This window comes from Pipistrellus hanaki, assembly GCF_964339955.1.
Source record: "Pipistrellus hanaki genome assembly, chromosome: 2".
In the NCBI taxonomy this organism is placed as follows: Eukaryota; Metazoa; Chordata; class Mammalia; order Chiroptera; family Vespertilionidae; genus Pipistrellus; species Pipistrellus hanaki.
In genome coordinates, this window is record NC_140504.1 from 175,803,017 (window position 1) to 175,829,861 (window position 26,845).

The window sequence follows — 26,845 nt, forward strand, 5'->3', positions numbered from 1 at the left end:
GCTGATTGTTCACAACTTCCCTCCCCTGCTGGCCTGATCCCTCCCAACTGTCCTCCCCTGCTGGCCATCTTGTGGTGGCCATCTTGTGTCCACATGAGGGCAGCCATCTTGTGTGTTGGGGGTGATGGTCAATTTGCATATTACTCTTTTATTAGACAGGATAGAGGCGTGGTGCACAGTTGGGGGCCAGCTGGTTTGCCCTGAAGAGTGTCCTGGATCAGGGTGGGGTTCCCTTGGGGCATTGGGAGGCCTGGGCAAGGGGCTTGTGGTGGTTTTCAGTCCGTTACCCCCCACCCCCTCAAGGAGGCCCTGGTATCTGGGATTTATTTATCTTCTATAATTGAAACTTTGTAGCCTTGAGCAGAGGCTTGAGCAGAGGCCTGGGCTGGCCAGGGTGTGCAGGAAGCTTGCTTCCTCCATTGCGGGGAAACACAAGCATCCTGCTCACTCTGTTGCCCAGCCATCTTGGTTGGGTTAATTTTCATACTCATTCCTGATTGGCTGGTGGGTGTGACTTGTGGGTGTAGCCAAGGTATAGTCAATTTGCATATTACACTTAGACTTGTTAATCCTTATCGAAGGATATTTTTCCATTGATTTTTAGAGAGAGTGGAAGGGAGAGGGAAAGACAGAAACATCAATGTGAGAGAGACACATCGACTGGTTGTCCCTGCACAGGGCTGGGGAACCTGCAACCAAGGTGCGTGCCCCTGACCAGAACTGAACCTGGAGGGCTGATGTTCTAGCCACTGAGCCAAACTGTGTGTAAAATGAGATAACAAAACATCGTTCACAATGGTATTACAAACCTGTCAAATTTTACACTGTCCTGAGTATAAGTCTCTACTGTCGGAGAGTCAAGGATATGTGACACAAATGAATACAAAATCTACCCCAGAAGCTTCTAGTAGCCATAGCAATCTTTACAAGATCCTAGACAGTTTCTTTTTAGTAGTGCTCAAGGGTTTCCAAGTTACTTATTACATTCACCCACCCCTTACGCGTTCACCTCCTAGCACAATTTTTACATGAACAGAAGTAGCTCATCCTGTCCATCACGGGTAAAGTCGTGACATCTAAGACTGCAGGGGAGTTCCTGACTGCACAACCAACGGATGACTGCTGAGCTCAGGAGGACTCCTGGAGAGACAGGGCAAAGCCTTACCTTGTGTGCTCCAAGGGATGCTGAAAAGGCTACTCTGTTCCACAGAAAATAGCTATTAGATGGCCCTCCCCAATTTCCTTGGGGTTCCAAGTTTTAACTAGTAAGAGGACAAAGCAGGCAGTTCCTTTTGGCCAGCAGCACAACGTCACCGTAGATAGAGCAAGTAGAGCAGGCAGCAAACAGGCAACCAAGACCCCAAAATGTCGCATGCAGCATCCCTTCTGTTTGTTTAGTCCAAACATACATGACACGTAAAGTAAAACCTTAGTGACAGATTTACAAAGGAACAATGCTGTTTTACTGTTAAGATTAAAATGAAACATAGTGCTCCTCATTTAGAACAATGAAAGAGGACTTTTCTATCAAGGAAAGACTAGGTTTGCAATATAATTAAATTCTCAAACTGATTACACCTTTTCCAGTTTTGACCAAAAAAGATGTTTTCAAAATTAACTATTTTTTAAAAAAGAAACTCCTGATGAAAAGTATTACTCTCATTTATTGGAATAAATGCAGAATGAGTTAAAATAAGAACTATGTGAGAATTGTACCATTTAGCTCTACCACAAATGCTTCAGAATATGATTATAGCTCACTTCCAAAAAAGTCATATAACTGTACTGTAAGCACTCCTGCTGGGTTTATAAGCAAGCCTAAGTAATTTAATAATGCAGGCTGAGCCAGTAACACACGTACAAGGGGAGGTGGGTATGTTGGTCTCAGAGACCAAGAGCACATACTCTAGAACCAGACTGTCCTGGACTTGAATCCTATCTCTGTTATTTATGAGTTGTCTGTCCTCAGGCAAGTAAGTAACTTTTCTGTGCTCCAATTTCCTATTCTGTAAAATGGAGATAACAATAGTATCTACACTTCACAGAGGTGTAAGAGTTATTATGTGTCAAGTGCTTTTAATAGTGTGTTGTGTATAAAGCTATATAGGCATTTGTTAAACAAGTAAAAACTCAGAACAAACTCTATGGGTTCTGTTAAGGAGTATTTTATGCTCTACTCACTCACAATAGTTAGAAAAGCTATGGTTTGGCTATTTCAAAGCATTCTTAAAGGCAGCAGTTACCACAGAGCCAAGAGGTGCTACAATTTAGGAAGCAAAGCCATTCTCAACAGGCTGGGGCGTGGGTAAGAGGGACAAAGCTTAAAAGCCAACCTATGGGAGACTGACTGGAAATCGAAGAGCTGGAATCAGAGCGCTTTATTTTACTCCCAGGATGGTGAACTAGAATAAAAAAATATAAACACAGACAGAGCAGGAAATGCAGAAGTTGGGTCAAGAAAGACAAACTGGCAGACAGTTGGAGAGCCTCCTGTATACCCCCATGCAGCTCGGCTGGTAGGAAAAAGGGAAGGTGCAGCTGAAGAGGATTTAGCAGCTGGAACCTGATCATCTCTCCCTTTGCAGCCCTCACACACCGCCTCTAGCTGCAGGTGCCATCAATCATTATCATGTTTACCGTTTTCTCTGGCCTTTGGGCGGGCACACCAGCCTTTTCCTGTTTGGCAGATACCCGTGGTCTTGTTTGGGTGACCATCTGTCTTAGAGGTGACGAGGCTCACTGCTAGGCGTTCTTCATCCTGCCTCCTGGCCAAGGGAGCTACCCCGTCCGTCCCTGCATGGGAGAGGCCCACTACCCTCCCCGAGTGTCAGGCAAAGGGATCTGGAGCACGAACAGGGACCCTAAAAGGCTTTATCAGGCTCCTTTCTAGCCTAGTGTTTATTTAACACCTCAAACCCAAGTATTCATTGACACCAATAAATTTCCAATTCTCATTACTGTCTCCCCAACAGCACCAACCTCTCTTGCTCTTTCCCTGGTCTCCTCTGTCGCTCCCACCTTCTGATCTGTGCTAGTCAGGTGACATCTGGGCAGCTCAACAGCTAAATAAACAAACAGATCCCCAGCAGCTTGTGCAGGCATGGGAGCTCAACGTGTAATTCATCTCAGGATGGTTTCTTACCTCGGCAGGGGTCATTTTTTACTAGAAATTCATCCAGGGCCATCCATCCTCCACCAACGCGAACCATCACTGTGCTGCGCAGGATGCGGACCAGCCGCAGCTGCTGGGAGTCTCCGAACTGCAGGACCAAGGGGAAACCGGTGAATGCGTGTGCCTGGGCACAGGCCAGGTGGCCTTCTCAGAGCAGACTGTATTCAGATGCAATGACAATCTGATAGTTTGGGGAGAATTTGAATTCTCATTATTTTGCATTTTTCACAAAAGAATTTAAAATATGGAAGAACTGAAATATAAAGCTAATGACCAGTATACGGGAATAAAATTAACTTACGATGGCCATACCCCTGACCAGAGGGGGAGGAGAAGGATGTACAAAACATTAGCTCACTTGGATTCTTTTAAACATTCTGGCCAAATTAAAACCCAACAAGGAAATTACTTATTACGTTAGTTTTTTTTTTCATAAAAGGAAAGGTGGCTATCAGGTGGACATCGACTTCTGAATACAGTGTGCTCAAGTTAAATGGAGAATGGAAAGTATTTCAAGCCTCCGGAAACCCTTGCAAAGATCGTCATTACAAGTTTAGACGGAAATTTGATTTTCCATATCAGATTTTCAGAAATAAACCCAAAGTACTGATTGTGATGTTACCAGCAGAAAAGTTTCTTCAGCTGAACAAATGATTAAACAGTATTTATACTAAAATTTAGATGAAGAAGTCAAATTAATTTACCATGTTATATACTTTACCATGTGGATTATATATTCAATTGTATTCAACAATCATTTTGGGATGTTAAGACAAGCAAGACTTTTGATATATTTTTTTTCTTGCCTAACATTCCTGTTTTTCAGAGCTGTTAACATACTGAAGTTTCCTAATGCATACATTATCCTTTTTCCAAAATAAACTAAGAGGCAACAAAAGAGAATCATGCTGAGATCCCAAAACAAAAATCAAATGGTTGAAGAAATAGTATTCCTAAAACTATTTAATTCAAAGAGAATTGGGGATGGGGGGGAGAGAAGAAAAGGTATTATTTAATCACTTAATTAGGATTTTAAAACTTATAAAGGAGAACTATAACTTTGAAATTAGGCAAAAAAACCAAAAATGCCAAAAAGAATGTTTGTGAAGGAAGGACACATGGCCAGCCTCCCTCAAAATTAACATACTTGTGACAATTCTCTGTATTATATTGCATTGACTCAAATTCACTGTTTATATAGGCAAGGTGACTAAAAATGTATTATTCCACTCCCCAGCCTCTTACTTTGAAAATAAAATCGTTCTACATCATTCCATACAGCTGTGAAGTGTTTAAGCAGTGACCCCAGCAGCAGCGTGGTGGAGTGTGAAGAGCATGGGAGTGGGGACCGGAGATGTGAGGGAGGGAATAAACAGAAAAGTCCTGTCCTGGGAAGGAAGCTGCCCCTTTGGCCTCTGCAGGAGCCTCCCTCGCACCCTGACCCAGTCAGTGAGTGACAAGGGGAGGCCCTTGGGGAGGAATCGAGGATCCACCAGACCCAAGAGCAGTGACGGCCTGAGCCACACTTGGAGGTCCTCTCCAGGTAGGTGAGGAGAGAAAGGAAATGAGGGCATATGTACTTTCCAGAGTAACTCGGGAAGGGATCCCAAGATGTCCTTTGCTCTTACATTAGAGTGTCCTATAATTTATCTGTCAGCCTTTACTCCATTTATTTCACTCTTTCCCCTTTAATTTCCTATTAAAGCTCTCTCTGAAAGACTCTAACTTGTTTCTGCTGAGCTATGGGGAAAAGGAGGTTTGCCCCCAAGCCAGTAGCCTAAGTGTCCGGGGAAGTTGAGGGCTGGGTGACAAGTGGTGGAAGAGGTTATGGCAGCTCTAAAACTGGGGGCCCTGCAAACCTGGCAGAGCAGGGTGTTGGTGAGGCAAAGACCTCAGAACCGTCTTAGGGGCAACAGTAACTTCTGCCACCTTCTCTTAAATGGAAAATCCCTTAAGAGACATAGGCTCTTGCAGTGGTTATGACATGATTGCAAGTAACTCTTTAGGCCTCGGGTTTAAAATGAACTTCATCATTCTCTTCCCAACATTAGAACGAATGTACCTGACCCCAGGTGGTCAGTGGAGCAGCAGAGGAGGACCTCAGTCTTCAGCTAACAGGCACATCCTTTAGGTACGACTTGGCACCCTTGTGGAATGATTTACTTAGAGCAAGTTTCGCTGTTCTTGTCTTTATTTGTTCTCTGTTCTCACTGGTCCAAAAGGTTACTGTAGTTAGTAATTACTACAGTGCCTGGGATTTTACATTGATTGAGGGCTTCACATTAACTCTTAGTGTTTTATGATTTCCTGTCACAAAACAGATTTTACCCATGCAACTTCCTTCCATTTGAAGACACAGGACCCCAGAGCCCTCAAAGAGATCTATGGTAAAAGGTTAGAGTTACCAAGTGGAGTAAAAAAGCATTCAATCTTTGATGTAGGTCTAATTTGATTCCATTAGATTTTGGCTGGCCGGCCATATTGACAAACTTTAGGCTATGGCCAATTAAAAAGAACATTTTATCAAATTAGCACACTACATTTCTCATGTACCTTATACTGATAAAATACAACAGAAGTGCAAGTAACTACAATTATTTGTAAGGTATTTAAAGACACAATATTTAAATACCCCAAGACTTTTTGACTTAGTGTGAATTATAAAATTTGGTATTAAGTCAGAATTGTGTTGTCTGGTATTCCGACTTCCAACATACAAGACCAGGTTTTTGGAAAAATTGACTGATAATACCACGCTTCCATTTCCCTGAACTATACTACTTTTAACTCATCCCAGCATAATACCATCATCCCCAGCCAATCCAATTTTAAATGGAAAATTTCATCTCTTATCACCTTTTACTAAGACAGCTCTACAACTAGCCCTGTAGCAGTGTCTCCACTTGGTAAGACAACCAGATGTGACCCCAGCATGCTTCCGATTATGTCCTCTCCCCACAGCAAAGAACAGGCAGCATTAGCTACACAGACCATTTCCGCCACGGAGAACGTTGCAAGGCAAACTGTACCTGGTTGCCGAGGAAGAACTACAGACAGTAAGAGTAAAGGACGAAGGAAATGGAAGGAAAAAAAAAAAAAGAACATTTTATCAAATTAACACTAAGGAACAAAAGTCATATAATCATGTAACCAGTCTTCAAGGACAGTGACATATGTTAACCATTCTTATAGCCTATGTTGCTCTTATTAATTCATCTCTCTTATAAGTAATTGAAAAACCCAAGAAACAAAACCCAACAAGCAAGCATAAGACTGCTTGGGGTTTTAGTAACTAAATGCCCTAGGTTGGTTCAAGGCAGAGTCACCCAACACTCCCTGGCTACGAGCAGCACAGTATGTACTCTGAAGACGTTTTTGATGTATTAATGGAACCTAGATTTTTTCCTATCTCTCCCCCACCCCTATTTTTTCCTTACTGTAATTTGACATAGCCATCTTAAATTCTCTTTGCCAATCAGATTTCCTTTTGTACTACTTTAGAGAATTCCTGACAAGCTGCTGAATACATTTTAGGAGCCCTGTTTCAAATCCTGGTCCTGAAAGAAGCTAAAACACAGCACAGTTTCACTGTCAGTTGTGGCCGCACTCAGTATGGCTTTCTAATGAAGACTATTGAGCCTGGTACCACCCAGGGAGCCAGACCATTGGTAGCTCAGCCTGGAGCGGCCAGAGTGTCCCTTAGGGCCTTGACACATTCCCTCCAGCTCTGAGCCCAGGAACCATTTAGGCTCAAAATGACCAGCTCTTGGTGAGTGTCCGTCATTAGATAATTGTTTCCTTATCTTACAGAAGTGTCTTCACTTCCCTAAAAGACTTTGGTCAATAGTAAAGAGAGAGCTCCGAAATGTCTCCTACACTGAACTCCAGTAAAGCTATTATTAGCTAGATATAGCACTGTTTTTCAGATGGAACCAGAAAGGGCATTATGCTTAGCCCAACAGGACACCTGACATGTGGAATCTAGAGACACATCTCAGGTCCCGCTGGCTCTGGTCGTCCAGGCGCTGGCCGTGGGAAGGTGGGAGTGTAGAGTCGGCGGTGTGTCAGGCTGCTGCTGCCTGACAGGGTCACACAGGAGAAACCACCACACCCAGAACTGCTCTTTCATCCTTACCCGGTATTTATTCTCTCCAATCTGCTCCACCTGAAACCTTTTAGCACATTTGCACTGAGCCACTTGTCTTGTGACCTATTGGTTGTGAACAACAAAAAAAGAAAAATGTGAAGACTCCCTCTTAAAAAACACACAAAAAACAGAAAAAAAACACACATTTTTTTTTTTTACATTTAAACTGAGAAGCTATTCAATATGTATTTTTAAGGTATTTCAGGTTTTTGATACAAACATTTATCTTCTCCAAATTAAAACACATTGTTCTTAGAACTTGGGATACTTGAGACAGCAAGAAAGAAATGGGCTAATATGCTATCATCAAAATAAAATAATAAAGCAAATTATGAACTGATCTGAATTCCAACCTAGCAAGCCAGAAGTCGGGCCTGGGGAGAGGGGAGTTCCAAGCCACTCCCAAGACCAACAAATCCTAGGATGTCTATGGACTACTAATTTGCTCTTGAATTTTCAATGTGACACAATTCTTAATGAGGCAGACTGCTTAGTGTCCACGCCATCTTAAACATCACTTTGCATGTCACCCCTTAAGTGCTGCGTTTGAAGACCATTCCCCTGGATGCTGAGGCCGGATACTTAGGACTAGGAGTCTAGGACCAAGCAACACAGTATCTGTGAACCAGGTAAGGTTTTCTGTCACCTTTAGAGCACCACGCAAATGTGACCCACTTGAGTGAGAAGCCTTCTAGTCTAAGCTAGATCCACTCACAAGTGGATCCCTAAACAACTCCCAGCAGTCACCTTTCAACAGACGAGCCCCAGGGCTGATGTGGCAACCTTATCCAACCCACCTCAGGACAGTAGAAAGCTATAGTCAAAAATGTACTTAAGATACAGTTATTTCCCATACCTCATCTTCAATTTTATCTGCATCGGTTGTTGGTCGATAAGCATCCTTATTGGGATGGAGAGCAGCCACGAATTCATAATAATCAATGTAGCCATCCCCATCTCGGTCAAAAATGTCAGCAACAGCTGTCATCTCCAACTTGGTAGTGGGGAACTCTGGAGAAAATTAATCACATTTGGAACAATAAGAGGCTTACATGGCTGGTTGGAAGGTAAATAAATACTATGTGAAAGAAAAAACATTTATGTCTTGATTTTTTTCCTACAAAGCAATTCACACTCAACTTTAGAAACCTAAAAAATAGACTATTAAGTTTTTGCTTATAGACTACCCTGCTCCACCAAGCATTAAAAAAAAAGTGCAATTTCAGATATTCTGAAAGGTATAAACAGAATATTATAACAACCCAAGGATCTACCACCCAACTTAAGAATTTATTTATCCACTCCACTATTATTATTTAAATTTATCTCAGAAGAGTTATAACTTGAAATTAGCAGGATGAAGTTTCTTCTGTTTAGATAATTGCCTTAGACCAGTGGTCAGCAAACTCATTAGTCAACAAAGCCAAATACCACAGTACAACGATTGAAATTTGAGAACTTAAACTTCTTCTAACGCCACTTCTTCAAAATATACTTGCCCAGACCATGGTACTTTGCAGAAGAGCCATACTCAAGGGGCCAAAGAGCCGCATGTGGCTTGCCAGCCACAGTTTGCCAACCACGGCCTTAGACTACAAATTGCTTTCCAAAGGAGGTGAATGCTTTCAGTAGCAGAGTTAATTTATTAAAACGTAAATCAGACTATATTGTCACTCAGCCAAAAATCTCTGGTGGCTGACCACTGTATCACTGTTTCTAGAATGAAGTCTGACCACTTCGCCAGGACCTGCAAGACCCTGAATTAGTTAACTAGCTGCTGCCTGCCTTCTAGCTTTACCTCCTACACTCCAGCTGTGCTAATCTTTTCATGCCTAGAACGTGCCAAGTTCATTCCCACCTCAGCACTTTGTACCTGCTGCTTCCTCTGCCTCTCTCTTCCCGCAAACCTTGAGTTGGCTGAAGCCTTCTTATCATCTAAGTCTCAGCTCAAATATTACCTCCCGGCAGGCCCTCCCTGGCTACCCATGTACAGTACAGCTGTAGAATGTGCTTTGTGACCCTGGAAAATCACTTAACTACTTATGCCTCACTTATTTTGCTAAAAATAAATGAGACTATACATTTTGTAAGCTGTTATGTATCAGAAACTGATGTAATGAAAATGTATTTTTTCAGACATTTTGCTTAGAACCACATTACTCACAAAACTTAACTCCTTATCTATACATCAAACAAGACCTGCCATTTCTTATTCCCAGCAAAATGAGGCTATTCTCGCCATGAAATCGACAGACCAATCTTAGGAAGCAATTATAGTTCTTCCTTTAACTTCCTTAAGTTCAGCCAGATTATCGCCACCACAAACTGGGAAATCCAGGGGTGACCATGCTTGGATTTACGATTGGACTCACTCGATGCTAGAATGCCATCGATAAACTCCTGTCGGGTTATCTTCCCATCCTGGTCCTTGTCAATTCGCCGGAAGAAATCCATCACCCGTGACTTTTTGTGATTCATCCAACGCATATACTTTTTCCTCCAGACGTCAAAGTCAAAATTGGCAAATTCCTTCAACTAGACAAGTGAGGAGTGTTAACAAAACCCACATTTTGGCATTCACACCTGCCCAGAGCACATCAAAGCTTTGAGACACAAAGTCAAGACGTGCAGGCCTTCTGTAGGGCACCAACAATGGTACCGGTGCTGCCTCTTCTGCAGAGGCACCATCTGGCCCCTTCAGGGAGAACCACAATTGCCACAGGCTGTGGTGTAATGGAGCAGCAGGGGAAAGTGACCGAACACCACCACGAGAATGCAGAAGGGTGGAGCCAGCCTTGCTTTCCCTTGGCCCCCTTTTCAAAGGATCACCTTAGCCATCAGGTGAAGTGCTTATTAGCACTCCTCATGTGACTCTGAAGAAACCATGACCAAGAGGTGCACCTCAGCAGTCTCCCATTGCCCACCATTTTCTGAGATGAGATCATCTGATTCTGGCTGAAGCATTAAGAATCCACCCCTGCAGGCAACCATGTTTCTGTGGAATGGCATCAGCGGGGGCTAACTGCCTGCCTGACTTCCATGCTAAACATCTGGCTCTGACGGACAGCAGCAGGCCGTGAAGTGGGCAAGGCGATGTTTAGTTGCTTGGACTATGCTAGTGATTCTGATGTAGGATGACTTTGAACAGTACAGCAGTTTTCCCAACCCTAGTCTCTCAAACTCCAAAGTTGGGAGGAATGAGGGAAAAAAGAAAAAGCCAAAAATCAAATATGCTTAAAGCTCAGCTGACCTACTACAAAAAAACAAAAAACAAAAAACACAGAATACTCACGCCTGGGCATGGCTGCTTTGATGGGCACAAATAAAAAAATGTAGAAGATACCAGAGGTTTGTTTTAGGAACTAGACAGTGTGGCATTATATTTTTTAGCTGGTGTTGGTACTTCAGAATACATTTGCTTTTCATAATCTAGTGAAGACTAATAGAATAGCAAGATCACAAAAATACTCTTATTTCATAGTTGTGCAGCTTTTATCTTCACTTAAAGGGCTCAATAATAACTTTTGTGGTAAGCTACATACCTGGAGGTAATTTTGCAAAGTTATACTCCTGCTTCTTTATCACAGCCAGCTGCCGAGGAGGGTCAGATCACAGACCCTCAGCCTGGCTGGCTGCTTGCTTTCTGGCCTACTCTGTTGTGAGTGGCTTCCTCATACATGTGCCTTTTCTTCTGGGAGACTCACAGAGGCCTGTTTCTGCTGCCGGAAAGTTTAGAGGCCTCAGAAGGAGTGTCACTTCCCTCCAAGGATGCTGCCTGCAGGGCTTACCTCCTCCAGTCTGTCCAAGGCATCATTTAGCTTCCGCTGACGCTCCAGCGCTAACAGCCACACCTGCTGCCAGCGGGCAGAGAGCTGGTTGATCCGTGGGTTTTTTGCTTCGGATTGTGAAAAAATCGGCATGGGAGGAGGTGCTGGCTGACTCAAGGACTTCCCTAAAAGGAGAAACAACCACAAGATTAGAAAAGCTGAATTTGTCGGTTCAGGAAGAGACACACTATCACATGTAAGGACTTAGGAGACCTTCATAATGACATCCAATCACTAGCAGAAAAGAAACATGGCACCTGGCAATATTTAGATATAGAAACATATTAATTTCAAAACTACTGATTCTCCTCCAAGCCAATAGGTCTTGTCTCATATTTTCAATCAATTCTGTCCTCCCTTAGTGAATTGAGGAAATGTCAAATCAACTAAAACTGCAATGGTGCCAGCGAAGCTCATTTAGTTTATGATTAAGTCAATGTGAACCAAATATAAACAGCTAGCACTGATAACTAAAACAATGGAAAAATTACTGCAAAATAATTTGCTTGACTTATTTAGAAATTTCATAACAAGCCAAGAAAATGTAGTAGAGTTACTGCTTGTCAGTGTTAAGAAATTTGAGTTTCGGGGACATACTGCTGCCACTGCGGGTCTTCTCCATGAAAGGCCCGTGCGCGGGCTCCACGTTTTTCCTTTTGTATGTCTTGGTGACCCGGTCCATGTCAGGCTGTTTGCGAGTCATCTCTTCCATAAATGTCTGTGAAATACAAACAACAGAAAAAAAGTTGAGAGTTTTCGTGGACTAAGATGGCACGAGGCAACTTCTTACTAACAAAGGCAAAGCCCATGACAGATGTATTGATAGATGCCTTGTACCCTATCTCACTCATTCCAAGAAACACAATTGAGCAGGCACTTCAGGTGCTGAAGGCCTGAAAAAATGAAACACAGCTTCTTACTTCCAGGAGCTCACAGGTGAGTGAGGAAGACCAAGAAGTCAGAGCAATGAGTGCCACTCAGGGTGCCAAAGAAGACCAGGGCGGGCACCTGGCAGCGGATGGATTCTTTCTGCTTTGTTACACGTACGGGTGAGACCTGAGGATAGCCTCTAGGAGCTGACAGCAACTTCCGGCTGACAGTCAGTAAGAAACGGAAAGGGGACTGGGTGAGATAGGTGAAGGGATTCAACAACAGCAACAACAACAAAACTTATAGACACAGACAACAGTATGATGATTACCAGAAGAAAGGGAAGTGGGTGGAGTAAAAGAGGGTACGGGGGGTACATGGTGATGGAAAACTTGATGTTGGGTAGTGAACACACAATACAATATCCAGATGATACATAATAGAATTGTATACTTAAAACCTATATAATTTTATTAACCAGTCCCCAATCCTATATAATAAAAGTGTAGTATGCAAACTGTCCCCTCCATCGGAAGTTCTTCCAGAGGATGGGGCAGCTGGGGGAAGGGAGGGAGGCCCTGGCCGGCCAGCAGCTGCTAGGGATCCTACCAGTACACAAATTCATGCCTCTAGTAAATTCAATAAAAATTTAAAGAAAGAAAATGGAGACCTCAGTCCTACCACCATAGGAAATTAATTCTGCCAACAACTTGAATGAACCTGAATGAGAACTGCTGCCCTGGCTGACACCTTAATTTCCGCCCAATAAGACCCTAAGAAGAGGATCCAGCAAATTCATGCCAACTCCTGTCCCACAGACACTGTGAGGTAAGTGTGTGATGCTTTACGCCAAGTCTCTAGGAATATGTTAAGCAGCAGTTTAACTAGGACACACATCGGGCAAAGGAAATACCAGTGGCCACAGGATGCGATTAAGATACCTGATGCTCAGCGATAAGGGCTTTAACTCGGTCAATGTTCTGAGGGATTGGCTCCTGGTCCCGCTGAATGAGGGTGGTCTCAGCCCACTGGATCCACACCAGAAGTTCTTCCAAGAGCTCAGCATTAGCTACCAGTTCTGATAGGGCCGCTTCAAGACGCTGCTGGTGCTGCTTAGCCCACGTCAGGACCTGGGGAGAGAAATCATTGCCTCCTTTAGTCAAGCAAATCCCTTTCTTTTAAAAGTCCTTTTTCATCTGATCCTAACAATGACTATCTACGGCAAAGACCACCCAAGCAGTTAAGAGACTTAGCTCTTACTTTGGTGACAGAGCCACGTTAACTAGAATGAGAATCAGTTCTTCTAAAAACAAACCTAGTACATCCTATTAAACATAGGACTTCTGAGGATGGAGGAGGAATAGGCACATGTCCAGAGGAAGCAACCAGCTAACCAATCACTACACCAACACTAGTCTTCCAGATTTCAGCACAGTACCAAGAAAGCATTCATTACTAAAACACTAACTAAATCTTATTGAGATTTCCCCCAGTGAGTGAAAAATTTCTTATGGAGGGAGCTCTGTTGTATTTTGTTGCTGTAAACCCGTTTATCAGGTGTTCTCTTCCTCCAAAGCCAGGGACCCACCTCCTCAAAGCGAGCCCGGATGATGGTGATCCAGTGTTTGATGGTAGTGATGCAATCAGGATGGCAGACAGCCAGGATGGCTTCTCCCATCGCCACCGCTGTGTTCACATCCACTCGCTTTTCTTCCACTTTCTTCATGAATTCCTACACAAAACAAAAGAAAACAAAAACCAACCAACTCACTAACTAATCTACTCTAGCCCTGGCCAGATAGCTCAGCTGATTAGAGAATCAACCCGATACACCAAGGTTGTGGGTTCAATCCTTGGTCAGGGCACATACAAGAATCAACCAATACCGAAACTGGTTTGGCTCAGTTGATAGAGCATCTGAAGGTCCCAGGTTCGATTCCCGTCAAGGGTACATACCTTGGTTGTGGGCACATCCCCAGTGGGGGTTACAGGAGGCAGCTGATCGATGATTCCCTCTCATCGATGTTTCTAACTATCTCTCTCCCTTCCTCTATGTAAAAAAATCAATAAAAAATATATTTAAAAATAATAATAATAATAATACCTGCTTTGTGAAGTTGTTGAAGAATTAAAGAGAATAAACATAAAGAATTAGTGCCATGTAGGACGCATGACACGCACCAAACACATTAAAAAGAATCAACCAATGAATGAATAAGTGGAACAAACTGATGCTTCTCTCCCTTCCTCTCTCTCTAAAAAGAAAATAAATAAAATAAAAGTAAAAATTCAACAAATCAATAAATAAGACATCATCATTAAAAACACATACACACACAAAACCTACTCTGATAGCACTGTTTACACTATAATGGGGAAAAAACTAAAAAATTCAGTGTATTTTCCCCCTCCAGTGTTCACTGACACAGACCTCTAAATGCCTCTGTTAGGTATCGCTGGCATTTTCTTTCCAGTACCAAAAGATGCTGATGGCAAGGACTAGGGACACAGAGGTATGTCCCTTTTCCCCAAACTGGAAATGCCTATTTTCCTATTCTAAATTATCTCATTTCAAATAAACCCTGTTTTTACCGATTTCAATGTGTGCAACAAGTATTGTCTTGGACAAATAACAGCAATAAAACATGACTAAAACAGAATGTAACGACAAAACCAAGATTCGAATCTCCCGGTCAGTGGGCAGTTTAACTAAAAATTAAAATAGCGAACATCCCCCCTCATTAGGGCAGTCACACTGCGGGCCCACCAGCTGCATGTCCTGCAGCTCAGGGAAGAGGCTCTGTGGGAGCGGACAGGGCCTGCAGCTAGCAACAATGAGGAAAGTGAAACAAAATTGTGTGAGGATAAGGAGTACAGAGGTGGAACAGTCCACAGTTTTTTCTTTATATAATGCCATAAATGAATGAACAATCTTTAAAGTGTCACAAAAATTGCCAGTCATTTCCCTGTCATTCCTGCCAAACAGCAAGCTGGCCTCACTCTGGCTGTTCCTTTGCACAAGAGGTCTGCAGTTTACAAGCAAAAGCTGCCTTCCTTTGGCGGTGGGGCAGTCCTCACCGTGGTGGGTGGCACAGGTCACTGTGCCCTGTGGCTGATTACCTTATGGGTGTCAATGAGAGACTGCAGGGCCTCTGTGTCATCAGGAAGTGCTCCCCGAAAGCGAAGTGTCTGCTCTGCTTCAGAAAGCCACTCCAACAGCATGTGGACTGTGTCCCGAAACTCCTCCGCCTGAAATAACCATGCACAAAAGATGAAATAAGGTCCTGACCTTTGGGGTATGCCAAGGTCCTGACCATTGGGGTATGCCAAGGAAAGGGTCTAAGACTAAACTCCTCAGTGCAGCACTGGAATTTGATGGCCCAATTAAAGTCCCACAAAGGTTATCTTTCATTCGTAGATCTTTGAAAACTAACTGAATTCATTATTTCTCTAATACAAATCAATACTGAAGTCTTATAGAACATTCAGAATACCAATGTTTGAGGTTGTGTTCATTTTGAGATGGGCTGGAACCAGTTCTGATAAAGAAACTAGAATAAATCTGTTCAAACAGAAACCCCTGGGGTTTTCCCAACAAACGTCTCTGACCTGTTTTAAGGCCTGCTCAAGTCGACTTTGCTTGGAGACGGAGAGCTTACACACAGTGTCCCAGCGAGTGCTCAGTTCCTGGAGCTGCCCTTTTACCCATGTGGTGTCATCGCGACTATTTTCAATCAGCTCTCGGCCGGACCGCTTCAGTACCTGAACAGTTCCCGTTCGCTTTCCCAGTTCCTTCTGGAAAACCTTTAGGAGAATTAGTATGAGAAATATTTTTAATCCAAGAAGCAAAACCATACAGGAAGTTATAATTTAGTTCAATTTCCTTGGTAAGTTGCAGTCATGTGTCTTTTATGCACAGAGGGAGGCAGGATGAGGCATAAGAAAGATTAATCAGAAAAGGAGGCTCTAAAATAAAATACGAGCAGTGTGACTTTGGATAAGTTGCTTAGCTGGAGTCTCAGATCCTAATCCATAAAATGGGAATAACGTTAAAGCATTTCCAGAACTGTAGGAGTCAAACAAGAACACATATGTCATGAGTATGACATATTCAGGGTAAATTAAATGCTCAACATGGCAAGTGTAGGTCATCCTAAATATTGCTGCCCACGGTGCTGGGCCTGAAAGGTTCAGAAGTAGTAAAAAAGCAGTTTCATTTTAGCTCTCAGTGTAATATTTGTCTTGAGGGGCTCCTGACTTTAAATTTATTTTGAGTCATCTGAGAGATGCAAATAGGAAGGGGGTGGGGAAGTTCACACATTGCTAAATCTAAATCTAACCAATTTTAGTAAATTCTTTTTTTTTTTTTTAATATATTTTATTGATTTTTTACAGAGAGGAAGAGAGAGGGACAGAGAGTTAGAAACATCGATGAGAGAGAATCATCGATCAGCTGCCTCTTGCACACCTCCTACCGGGGATATGCCTGCAACCAAGGTACATGCCCTTGACCGGAATCGAACCCAGGACCTTTCAGTCTGCAGGCCGACGCTCTATCCACTGAGCCAAACCGGCTTCGGCAATTTTGGTAAATTCTTTGTGACTGATGTGGAACCTCAGCAGCAGTTTGTTTAAACTCGCAGAGCAAGGAGCCGCCTCCCTCAGAAGAGAGATCCAGCTCTTTCAGACTTCCTTTCTCCCTTAGCGCGAGAAGGCACAGAGGTGGAGGCCCCAGAGGCTCTGCCCTCCATGCAGCCCAGGTCTCAGCCCTCACCTTATGGGCATCCATGAGGTTCATGACGAGGTCGAGGTCCCCGTGCACGGGCTGGTCCTCGGCGAGCTGTGGCTCCACCTTGTACAGCCAGTCGACCAAGGCCTGCAAAGCATCCATGAACTGGCCTGAAAACAGCAGGGCCTCCTCCAACTTGTGCTGCCTGAGAAAAGCATATAGACCTTGCTGTTTTTAGGTATTATTGATGAATGGCCCACAATTCTGACTGCTGAAAGGAAATACTGCTTGACCTTTACATAATGGGACCTCCAAGTTGAAATGGTTAGAAACACAGTAAAAAGTGACTGAGAGAGATGTCTAGACATTTTAAATCAAACCGCTCTCTAGAATGAATTAATCACAGTGTAGGTAGGAGACAGGCACAGATGCCCTTCTGGCATCTTAGTCCAGCAGTTATACACACGGACACACCCTACTGACCAAGGTCTGCTGGTGTTCATTACTTTACCACTCCAGTACAGGATGATGGTTTTGGTAATGGCCTGGAGTCAGGGTTCAACCCCTAGCTCTATACCAGTTTTGAGTCCCTGGCCTGTCTCTTCACCTCTCTGAACCTTAGTCGCCTCACCAAAAATTTGCGAGTATAAATTAGATAGCAATATAGTAATACTGAATATGGCATAGAGAGTACAAATGGATAAAGTACAACTTTTAGAATCAAACCAAATAGTATCAAATCCCAGCTTAGTAGCTGAGTGACTTTGGGGGAGTTAAGGAGAAGTTGCTCAGTACAGATAAGATGTCATGCTGGCTAAGTGAGGTAACACACACACAGAGGTTCTGCACGGTGTCCAGGGCACAGTGAGACAGCTAGTGGTATTACAAGTTAGTGACTTACAAATACTGAGTTACTGACCTATTACTGTGAGCTTCTCTTTCTAATACAATAATGTTCAAGTGTAAAATGAAAGAATTTCAATACATTTTATTCAAGTTTTTCATACCTCACTGAACTGGAGATACTGAGATGTTATAAAACCTGTTACTGATGCACATGCTTTATTATCACTTTATGGAGTCCAGTAACTGTCTCTCAGGTAGTTTTGGGACACTCATGCTCACCTCTCTACAGATTTGCCACACACAGTATCCCATTTGTCTCTGACTTCTCCCAGTAAGTTGTCAAGTTTCTGAGTATCATCAGAAAGCAAAGTCTTTTCTTTCAGGGCTCTGCCAGTTCTAATTGTGGTGTCATACACAGGCTGCTTGCCACCAAGAGTTTTCTGAAACTCCTGTTTTCAAAATGAAAAGAAGAAAAAGAAAAAACATGGTGTGAGATATTATCTTGATTTGGAACAAAGAAAAATTTTTTGAGCATTTCCAGGTTGGTGATTAGATACAATTTGATTCTGACTACTTTTTGAACTAATAAAAGCTTACCCTTAAGAATTTATAAATCTTTGCTTACTATGTCAAAGCAGCGCATATTTCTAAAAGCCTAGAATTTCTAGAAGCCTAGAGTTTTAATTTTAAAGTTTACCCCCACAATCACTTTGTTTGAACTGTTACTTAAATGAGCAATTGCCACAGTTAGACGCTGTCTAGACTTGAAATGGAACGCAGGCTTCATCATCTTGACGTTTTCACCCAGATAAAATTTCTAGTAAATACCGAGCTCAGGCCCTAACTGCTTTACCTTATGCTTAGAGAGCTGCAGTTTAATTTTGTCTGGGTCATTGGATATCTCCAGTTCCGAGTCCAGGTGACTCTCTGCATCTTCCAGCCAGTCAATGAGTTTTTTCCAAGCTTCATGGAACTACAATTTTATAAGAAATAAGTTATAACAGTAAAGAACTAACTATATGACACTTTTATGTGAATTCATCCAGAGACTCAAGACTTGCAGTTAGAGGTGGTTCAGTAATCAGAACCTTCCTTTTGTAACTTACTTGTTTTGCCCGCTTCCTGGCATCATCTAGTGATCGCCCTCTTTCAATAGATCGCTGGACAATCTTCTCCCACCGAGACTGGACGCTAACCAACAAATTCTTGATCAGAACAACGTCCTGCTTTTGGCTAAGGAACTTTAACTGATTTCCGGTTTGATCTAGTTCAATGATCTGGTCTCGATGAGCATTTACTTCATTAGCAAAAACCTGGTGGGAAAACATTGCTGTGTTTAAACGGAAGATCAGACAACCAGTCCTCTCAAAGGAAGGCAACATTCTAGTGTCATCATTACCTTATGCTCCTCTATCTGGGAAAGGACTGTGTTTAGAATCAGGCTGGGAGGAGAGGCGATGTTTAAATTCTGCTCTGCTAGTGTGAGCCAGTTGATAAATTCTTGCAGGGAATTCTGGAATTCTGTTGCCAGGTTGAGGGCCTCTTCCAGCTTTGACTGAATTTCAATGAAAACACACACAAAAAGTGCCAAATTCAGGAATTATAGCTTCAAGGACAAAGGCGTGAATTGTACACCAGATGAAATGATCTCTAAAAAGGAAGCCTCATTTAACCAACTTCCAAACATGCCTTGCTTGCAAAGAAGGGGACATTCTCATGTTAGTGTCTGAAACAACTGCTTATGAGAAAGGACACAGTTTGCAGCTGAGCCCTCCTCTGCCATTCCCCGCTTCCAGGGGCATGAAGGAACAGGTGTAAAACCAGTCACAATGCAAGCGAACAGCTCCGTGGTGACAGCTGCAGGTCTGCAATCCGCTTTGGCCAGAATCTCCTTTTCCTTGCATGTACTTTTTGTGGCATGAAAACAACCAATGAGAAGCACTTTACTATAGTAAATAACTCACCACAGTGCCTGTTCAAATGTTTTTAGGAAATATGGCACCTAAAAATGCCTGAGTCTGAAACTTAATTCTTTTTTTTAATTTTATTTAATATATTTTATTGATTTTTTATAGAGAGGAGGGGAGAGAGAGAGAGAGCTAGAAACATCGATGAGAGAGAAACATTGACCAGCTGCCTCTTCTTTGTGTTTTCAGGTTACTTTTATAACCTAAAAAAACCACTGTAATGAATGCTACAAAAACATATAGGCCTATTCTAAATAAAGCAAATTCATATCTATTACAGAAATGCTTAGAATTTAATACGGTACCAAGTTTCTAGATGGCAGGAAATCTTCCAGTTGTTTTTAAAAATATATATATTTTATTTATTTCAGAGAGGAATGGAGAGGGAGAGAGAGAAACATCAATGATGAGAGAGAATCATCTATTGACTGCCTCCCGCATGGCCCTCACTGGGGATCGAACCCACAACCTAGGCATGTGCCCTTGACCAGAATCGAACCTGGCACATACATGCCTAATAACTATTTGTTAAATGGATGTGGCCAAGAGATTGGCACACATATTTTATTTGATCTGTCCAGCACAGAAATACTCTGCAGAGATGCTCTGAGACTCTGTACTCATAAAAACCAGTGTTTGGGGGCTTTGGTCCTTAATCACCTTTCTTTTGAAGAGAATTTGGTTTTGGGGGGAAGAGTGGGAAGGGGCCATATAATTTACTTCTCTCTTGATTTTTTAGTACAATTCTCTGCATGCCGTACTTAACATTAGCATCCAAATTCCTTGTGTGCCATTATTTGTCATACTCCCTGCATACTCTGCTCCCACCCTCCCAATCCCAAGTCACTGACTCCTACATAACTTTGTTTTTAAGTTGGAACACAACAAATCTGATTAACAATGGCTATAAGGTCCAACATTGAGCACTAACAGGCAGTAATGTCTTTACTGGTAGATGCAGAAAAAGAATCAAATATTGGCAGAAACTAGAACCATCAATGCAACTTGACACGGATGGAAAATAGAAATCTAATGACAGAAAAGAGGGATGATTAGCATGATGGCAATTCTGAGGACATCAGTTCTACAAATTCTGGCTCAATATACTGGTCTTTAAAAAGTCTTCACAAAAACAAAATGGTAATTACATGCCATCACCACACACACACTACTCAAATACCATATTCACACAGTCTCTTTGTGGTAATACCTTTCTTTCTTCCATCTTATTGCTGACCACATGCCACTTCTGTTCCAGGAGAGCTACGCTCTGTTCTGTCTTTGAGCCAGATCCAGAGTCATCACGGCTTAGAAGCATGAGCCTGCCCTTGTCAAGCAGTTGATTATACGTCTCTTCCTTGGCTTTGAGCTGGGAATAGAGTTCCTACAAGAAAAGGCAGGAAAGATATCAATAATGTCAATTTTCTGGAAGATACACACACACACACACAGTTTGGAAAGGTCCAGGAAGGTCTCACCTTGATTAAAACCCTTTCTTTTGGATTTAAACTGTTGAACAACTAGAGAATGAAATCCACCATTCTTGCTTAGTATTAAAATAATTGTCACCAAATAAGTGGAATTATTTTAAAGATCAGAGATCCTTAAATATAAACCCCAATCATTAACTTCCTTTTTCTGAATAATATGCCTAAACATTATGCCTTTTGTTCTCAGCTACTTTCTTGAAAAACTGTTAGTATCTGTTGGGTTTCCCTAAATCCCACTGAAGTAGTGTTTTTCTTAAATACAACCACATTTGTGCTATGTATCTATCTGTCTTCTTGATGCTTTCACCTTCAAGTCAATATTCTTGTGCCCACCAAATTGACTCTTTTAGAATTAACTAGCTGACCAGTCCAGCCAATTTCTCCCATCACCACTGCTGCATGTGGTAGGGTATTAAAAGCCCCTATTTAGGCAGGAGTCCTCAAGGTTGTATTATAATGTCAGTAAAAAGGCATTTCTTTGTAGATTCCCAGATACATATCAGGAGCTACTGACTATGGGCTACTATGCTCAATTTCAGGAAATCTCTATTACCATGTGTGTGTCAAGCTGTTCTCTAGCAGTTTCAGGAAGTCCACCTGTGGGTTTGGATGCAGAAAGCTGGGTCTCCATTCTGGTCAGTTCCAAAAGGAAATCTTCAATTTCACTGTGGAAACCCTGGGCCTTTTGTGAAAAGACATTAGGAAGGTCAGTAGTCAATCCTAGCTTCAAAAGTAAACATTCTAAATAATGATATGAGGAATCTATTTTTTACTTTATTTATTGATCTTAGAGAAAGGAAGATCCGTCCATTCATGTACTCATAGGTTGATTTTTGTATGTGCCCCGACCATGAAACTTTGGGGTATTGGGAGGACACTCTAACCAACTGAGCTACCGGGCCAGGGCATGAGGAATCTATTTTGAGGGAGGAATATTGGGCTGTTCTCAGGCTGTTCTGCTACTGGATTGGTATGGGGCCAATATATTTATTTATTCACAATCTAGCAGAATTCCCCAGATCTCCTTGTAGGCAAAAGTTGGTTTACGGTTGTGAGCATACAAAAGTTTATTATTGTATTATTACTTAATAAATTATTCTATTTCTATTTGAACTACAAAACTACTTTTGCCCAACCCTGATATTATAAATGTTTGATATAACCAATGAATTGATTAAGGCAATGGTCGCCATCTGGTAGTCCTCAGACCATTGGTTGGTCTGTGAGTTCCAAAAAGTTGGCGATCTCTGGACTAAGGTACTGCTGAGTATGAATATGAAGGGTCCTGACTTGATCTAAGACATAACTAAATCCGTGAACAGGTCTGTTATAGCAAAATCTGCTAACTTTGAATTGTAAATAAAGAGATTAGCTACAAACTAATCCAAAAAACCCCATTAAGACAAAAGATGTTCTTTGCAGACAAGTTCCAGCCGAGAAATGATCTTCCTCTCAAGTCACAGGGGGCTCTACCCCAAATTGCTTTCCTTTCAGTGACTTAAGACTTTCTTCCAAACGTTACGTGCACAGCTCTGCACAGTTCCACCTGCCTAACTTGGACGAGGCACAGACCTGCTGCAGTGTCGACTGAAGCTGCTGCTCCCTCTCCTCTGTTTTCTGTAACACTGACTCCCAGCATTGGTTCATAGTTTCCAAACGGCTCCTTAAGCTGCTGGCATCATCTCCAGCACTAGATTCAAGAAGTTCATTGCCAGCTTTGTTGACTGTTTCCACTGTGGCTTGATGGGCCAAAACATCATTTTTTAGAACCTAAAAAATGTTGAACAACAATTTATCTCTACAGATAACATCAAACCTGGTTCTCCAAGGTACACAACATCAAAAGGCTTCTGGTGGGAATATTTAGTCTGAAACCAAAAGGCTTAGAGATGACCAACCGAAGGACTTGTATGCATGCATATAAGCCTAACCAATGACACAGACAACAGGAGGGTGAGGGCATGAGTTGGGGGTGGGTGGGTAATGGAGGAATAAGGACACACATGTAAGACCTTAATCAATAAGGAAATTTAAAAAAATAAAAAAATAAAAAACTTACATGGTGCTTCGCTAGCTCAACTTCAATGACTTTTGGATCTCCACTTATTGGCCTCTGAGCATCTAACAACTCTTCAGTGTGAATCAGCCAACTCATTAGTTCTTCTAAGGCATGTTGGAATTGGCCAAGAGCCAAGAGAGCCCCTTCTAGCTTATGCTACCCAGAAAACGATACAAAGAGAATAACTGTTAGGAAATTGAAAGCAGTAGATAGTAGTCCATTTATGTACTCCACCAGTTGCCTTACCTGTCTATGGGCAATCTTTTCACCCAGGTTCTCCCAGAGATGTTTGAGTTCTGTCAATGGTTCTCGTATAATGTCTCTGTCCGTTTCATCAGTAGCTTTCTTTAACATCAGTTCACCCTGGTGATTGAGCTTCTCCATCTCAATTTGCTGTTGGTAAACTTCCACCTTGAACTCCTATCAAAGACATATTTAATGTTAACATCAAATCAAGTCTTTAAAAACTAAAAGAAGCAATCCTTCTTCAAAAGCCACTCCCAGATACAAACCTTCATTTCATTTAACTGATCTTTAACGGTGTTGAGGTCAGTGCCGACAGGGGGCATGGTGCAGAGTTTAATCACGGTGTTATCCAACCAGTCAAACATAGCCTAAAATAAAAATACAAATAAGCAGTCAAAAACAAAAACACAAGGAAAAGGGAAAGAATTAGCATTATCTCTGTTAAATAAGTAGAGATAAATCAAAGTGTCAAGTACTGTTTGTGTTTTTAGATGGGGAGGGAGGTGCAGAGGGAAAGAATAACAGTCTTTATTCAAATAATGTGGGGACTTACGAATAAAGCAAAAATTGGGATAATGGCCAAAATAAACCATGATCTGGCAAAACTAAGTAGGGACAAAAGTTACTATTTCTCATGGCCGGCTAGCAAGGTCAGGATGTGCTAAAGCTACTGTGCCTTTGTGCTTCAAGATAAGCTGGGCGTGGAACCTCTAGCCAGCGGCTCTCCCTGTAAGGCCAGCTTCCCTGGATAGCCACCTCAAGAGTCAGTATAGTGAACACATGATGAGAAGAATAGAAATTTGGATGTTAGTACTTTTCACATAAGAAGTGGGAAACTCCGGCTAGGAATACAGGAAGAGCTTGTTGCCTTAATTAGATAATGTTGCGGTCCTACAAAGGTGATCTGCTCTTATGCTGGATTCTGAATATGACACCACGGAGGCTGTTTTCCGCGGCAGACACCTCTTGGTCCTCACCTGAAGAGTGTCCTGATATTGCACAGCAGCTTGCATGGCATCCTCGAGCTTTTCTAGCCGCTCTCTCCATGTTTTGTTTAAGTTCTCCCAGGCATTATTCATCTAGAGGAAAATAGTCAACCAGATTCTTCAATTAATACTCCTGTTCAGTCTAAGTCCACAAATGTTTTGTCTAAACTCCTTATCTATTTCTCCACACCTCGTCAATGCTCTTCTTCACTTCGGGCTTCTCAGTTTCTCCACAGGCAAAAATCAAATCTGCTCCAAGGATTCGAATAAACTCCAATTCCTCATGAAGACCATCTGTCTCTTCCTTAATAGTCTACATATAAATGAACAGAACATAAGCCAAAACAGAAGCAGAACAGAACTTCCCAAGCTTTGGAAATTTAACTATAGTTCTATCAATAGCAGATGTTGAACAGAATCTGTCAAATTCATAAAAACCTTCATTGCTATTATTTCACTTATATACACAGTGATGTTTCAGACTCTAGTTATCTTTCATATTTATGTACATATCTATGAACTACATAGAACAATATATATTAAACAGTCTGAGAAAGGTATAATGAGCTTAAATAATTTACCAAAGGTTCATCCTTCCTGCTCCCAAGATTATAATCTATAGCCAAAAGTCTAATACATTACACAGAAGTATGTCAACAAGGGTAAAATAGTATAGCACAAATCACAAATTTAAGAGTGGAGAGACTAGAATAATAGGAACACTAGGCTACATAATCTTGAACAAAGTTAGTTCCCTGCCAGGTCCTAAAAAATGGCAGGGTTGGGGAGAGGGAGACCAGCTGAAATAAAAGATATGGGAGAGATAATATTAAGACAGGCTTAGCTTATACTAAATGGACAAAATGAGGGAGAAATGCATTTAATAAAAAAATTAAAAAAATAAAAAAACCAAAAAACTAGCCTGGCCACAATAGCTCAGTGGTTGAGCATCGACCTAAAACCAGGAGGTCACGGTTTGATTCCTGGTCAGAGCACATGCCCAGGTTTCAGGCTCCATTCCCAGTGGGGTGCATGCAGGAGGCAACCAATCAATGATTCTCTCTCATCACTGATGTTTCTATTTCTCTCTCCATCTTATTTTCTCTCTAAAGTAACAATAATAATAATAATAATAAAGTATTTAAAAATAAAAATAAAAACTAGGCTCCCCTGAAAGACTAGAAAAAGGTATGTCAGCCAAAACTGGTTTGGCTCAGTGGTAGAGCATCGGTCTGCGGACTGAAAGGTTCCAGGTTCGATTCTGGTCAAGGGCATGTACATTGGTTGCGGGCACATCCCCGGTAAGGGGTGTGCAAGAGGCAGCTGGTTGATGTTTCTCTCTCATCGACATTTCTAGCTCTCTCTCTCCCTTCCTCCTCTCTGTAAAAAGAAAAAAAAAGAAAAAAAGAAAAGAAAAAGGTATGTCAATGTAATAATTATCATCTTTGGATGATGAACCCACAATTTATTTGCTTTTCCACCTTCTATTTTTCTTTGCATTAAAGAAATATACTCAAAAAACAAAATAATGTCCAACCATGTCAAACCAGTGGCTGGCGGGCCACATGCCTTGTTTAAACGCATCGCCGGCCGCGAGTCTGACATGCTTGACATTATAGCAAGGACTAAATTCAGAAATGAAAGCAAAACCGAATTTTCAAACATATCCTATTAATTTGAATTGGTAAGTTTAAAACTGACAAGAAAACTAGTTTTGTATGATGGAACCCATCACAGTTGGTGTAGGTCATAAACTTGTATTTATAATAAAAAAGGAAATCTACTATAATGAGCGGATACTTTTTTCAAGTGGAAAATATCCTCTTAAACTTAAACAACTTTTAAGGCAACTCAGCTTAGCTAAGCAGTTAACACAACAAACTTGGAAAAAGTGCCTTTTTCAGAAAACAAACATGTAAGAGAAGGAGTTCTGTTTTGTTCTTACCTCAGCAGCTTCAACCTGTTGCTTGATGATGGATGGGTCAATGCCTGGGCTTTCCAAGTCATGGACGATGTCCTGAGTGTCTTTGATGGTGGTAAGGAGAGCTGCCATGTCATACCAAAACTTTTCCGCTAGTTCTAGGACATCAAGGAACTTAATTTCTCGCTCTTCAGCCCGAGCTTTGATGTCCTCCCAGAAGAATACCATTTGATCCAATTTGTCCTGGATTTCTGAGGGAGTAAAAAAGAGATAAGAATAGGACTTCTCCAAGCCTCATCAGAAATATCATCTAATCCTCACATTTTCACTGAAATTATCTTTAAAGAAGGTCTAAGAATTTATATATACCTACCTTAGCTTTATTATTATGTCTAAATTTACATTTTCACTAACATTGGTTTCCCACAAAGAGAGATCACATAAGTAATCTGGGAATGAGTTACCATCTAATATAAAGGCACTGCTCAGGAGGAGGAACTAAGCTGGTGGTATAGGTAAACACCTGTACTCGCCACTTTCCACAACCACATCAAAATTACAACTAAAATACAGAACAGCCATCAG

At 41.8% G+C, this 26,845-nt stretch overlaps 1 protein-coding gene across 20 annotated transcripts in view; it reads right to left on the minus strand.

The window, feature by feature from the left end:
• MACF1 (microtubule actin crosslinking factor 1) overlaps positions 1-26,845 on the minus strand; it is a 333,277-nt gene that overhangs the window by 8,703 nt on the left and 297,729 nt on the right. For 11 of the 20 annotated variants that reach the window (XM_084873244.1, XM_084873261.1, XM_084873249.1 and 8 more), the window contains 26 exons: positions 26,285-26,511; positions 24,530-24,652; positions 24,331-24,432; positions 23,620-23,721; positions 23,354-23,527; positions 23,108-23,263; positions 22,621-22,818; positions 21,602-21,730; positions 20,769-20,942; positions 18,991-19,146; positions 18,698-18,904; positions 18,445-18,564; positions 17,871-18,040; positions 16,791-16,950; positions 15,626-15,820; positions 15,137-15,265; positions 13,605-13,748; positions 12,958-13,146; positions 11,744-11,864; positions 11,108-11,271; positions 9,692-9,854; positions 8,176-8,330; positions 7,308-7,382; positions 6,202-6,219; positions 3,143-3,260; positions 2,334-2,402 (listed from right to left, as the gene is read on the minus strand). In XM_084873244.1, coding sequence (XP_084729370.1) covers positions 2,334-2,402; positions 3,143-3,260; positions 6,202-6,219; positions 7,308-7,382; positions 8,176-8,330; positions 9,692-9,854; positions 11,108-11,271; positions 11,744-11,864; positions 12,958-13,146; positions 13,605-13,748; positions 15,137-15,265; positions 15,626-15,820; positions 16,791-16,950; positions 17,871-18,040; positions 18,445-18,564; positions 18,698-18,904; positions 18,991-19,146; positions 20,769-20,942; positions 21,602-21,730; positions 22,621-22,818; positions 23,108-23,263; positions 23,354-23,527; positions 23,620-23,721; positions 24,331-24,432; positions 24,530-24,652; positions 26,285-26,511 — 3,738 coding nt within the window. The remainder of the gene's footprint in view (positions 1-2,333; positions 2,403-3,142; positions 3,261-6,201; positions 6,220-7,307; positions 7,383-8,175; positions 8,331-9,691; positions 9,855-11,107; positions 11,272-11,743; positions 11,865-12,957; positions 13,147-13,604; positions 13,749-15,136; positions 15,266-15,625; positions 15,821-16,790; positions 16,951-17,870; positions 18,041-18,444; positions 18,565-18,697; positions 18,905-18,990; positions 19,147-20,768; positions 20,943-21,601; positions 21,731-22,620; positions 22,819-23,107; positions 23,264-23,353; positions 23,528-23,619; positions 23,722-24,330; positions 24,433-24,529; positions 24,653-26,284; positions 26,512-26,845) is intronic. The other 9 variants (XM_084873250.1, XM_084873252.1, XM_084873259.1 and 6 more) reach the window with 3 other exon arrangements.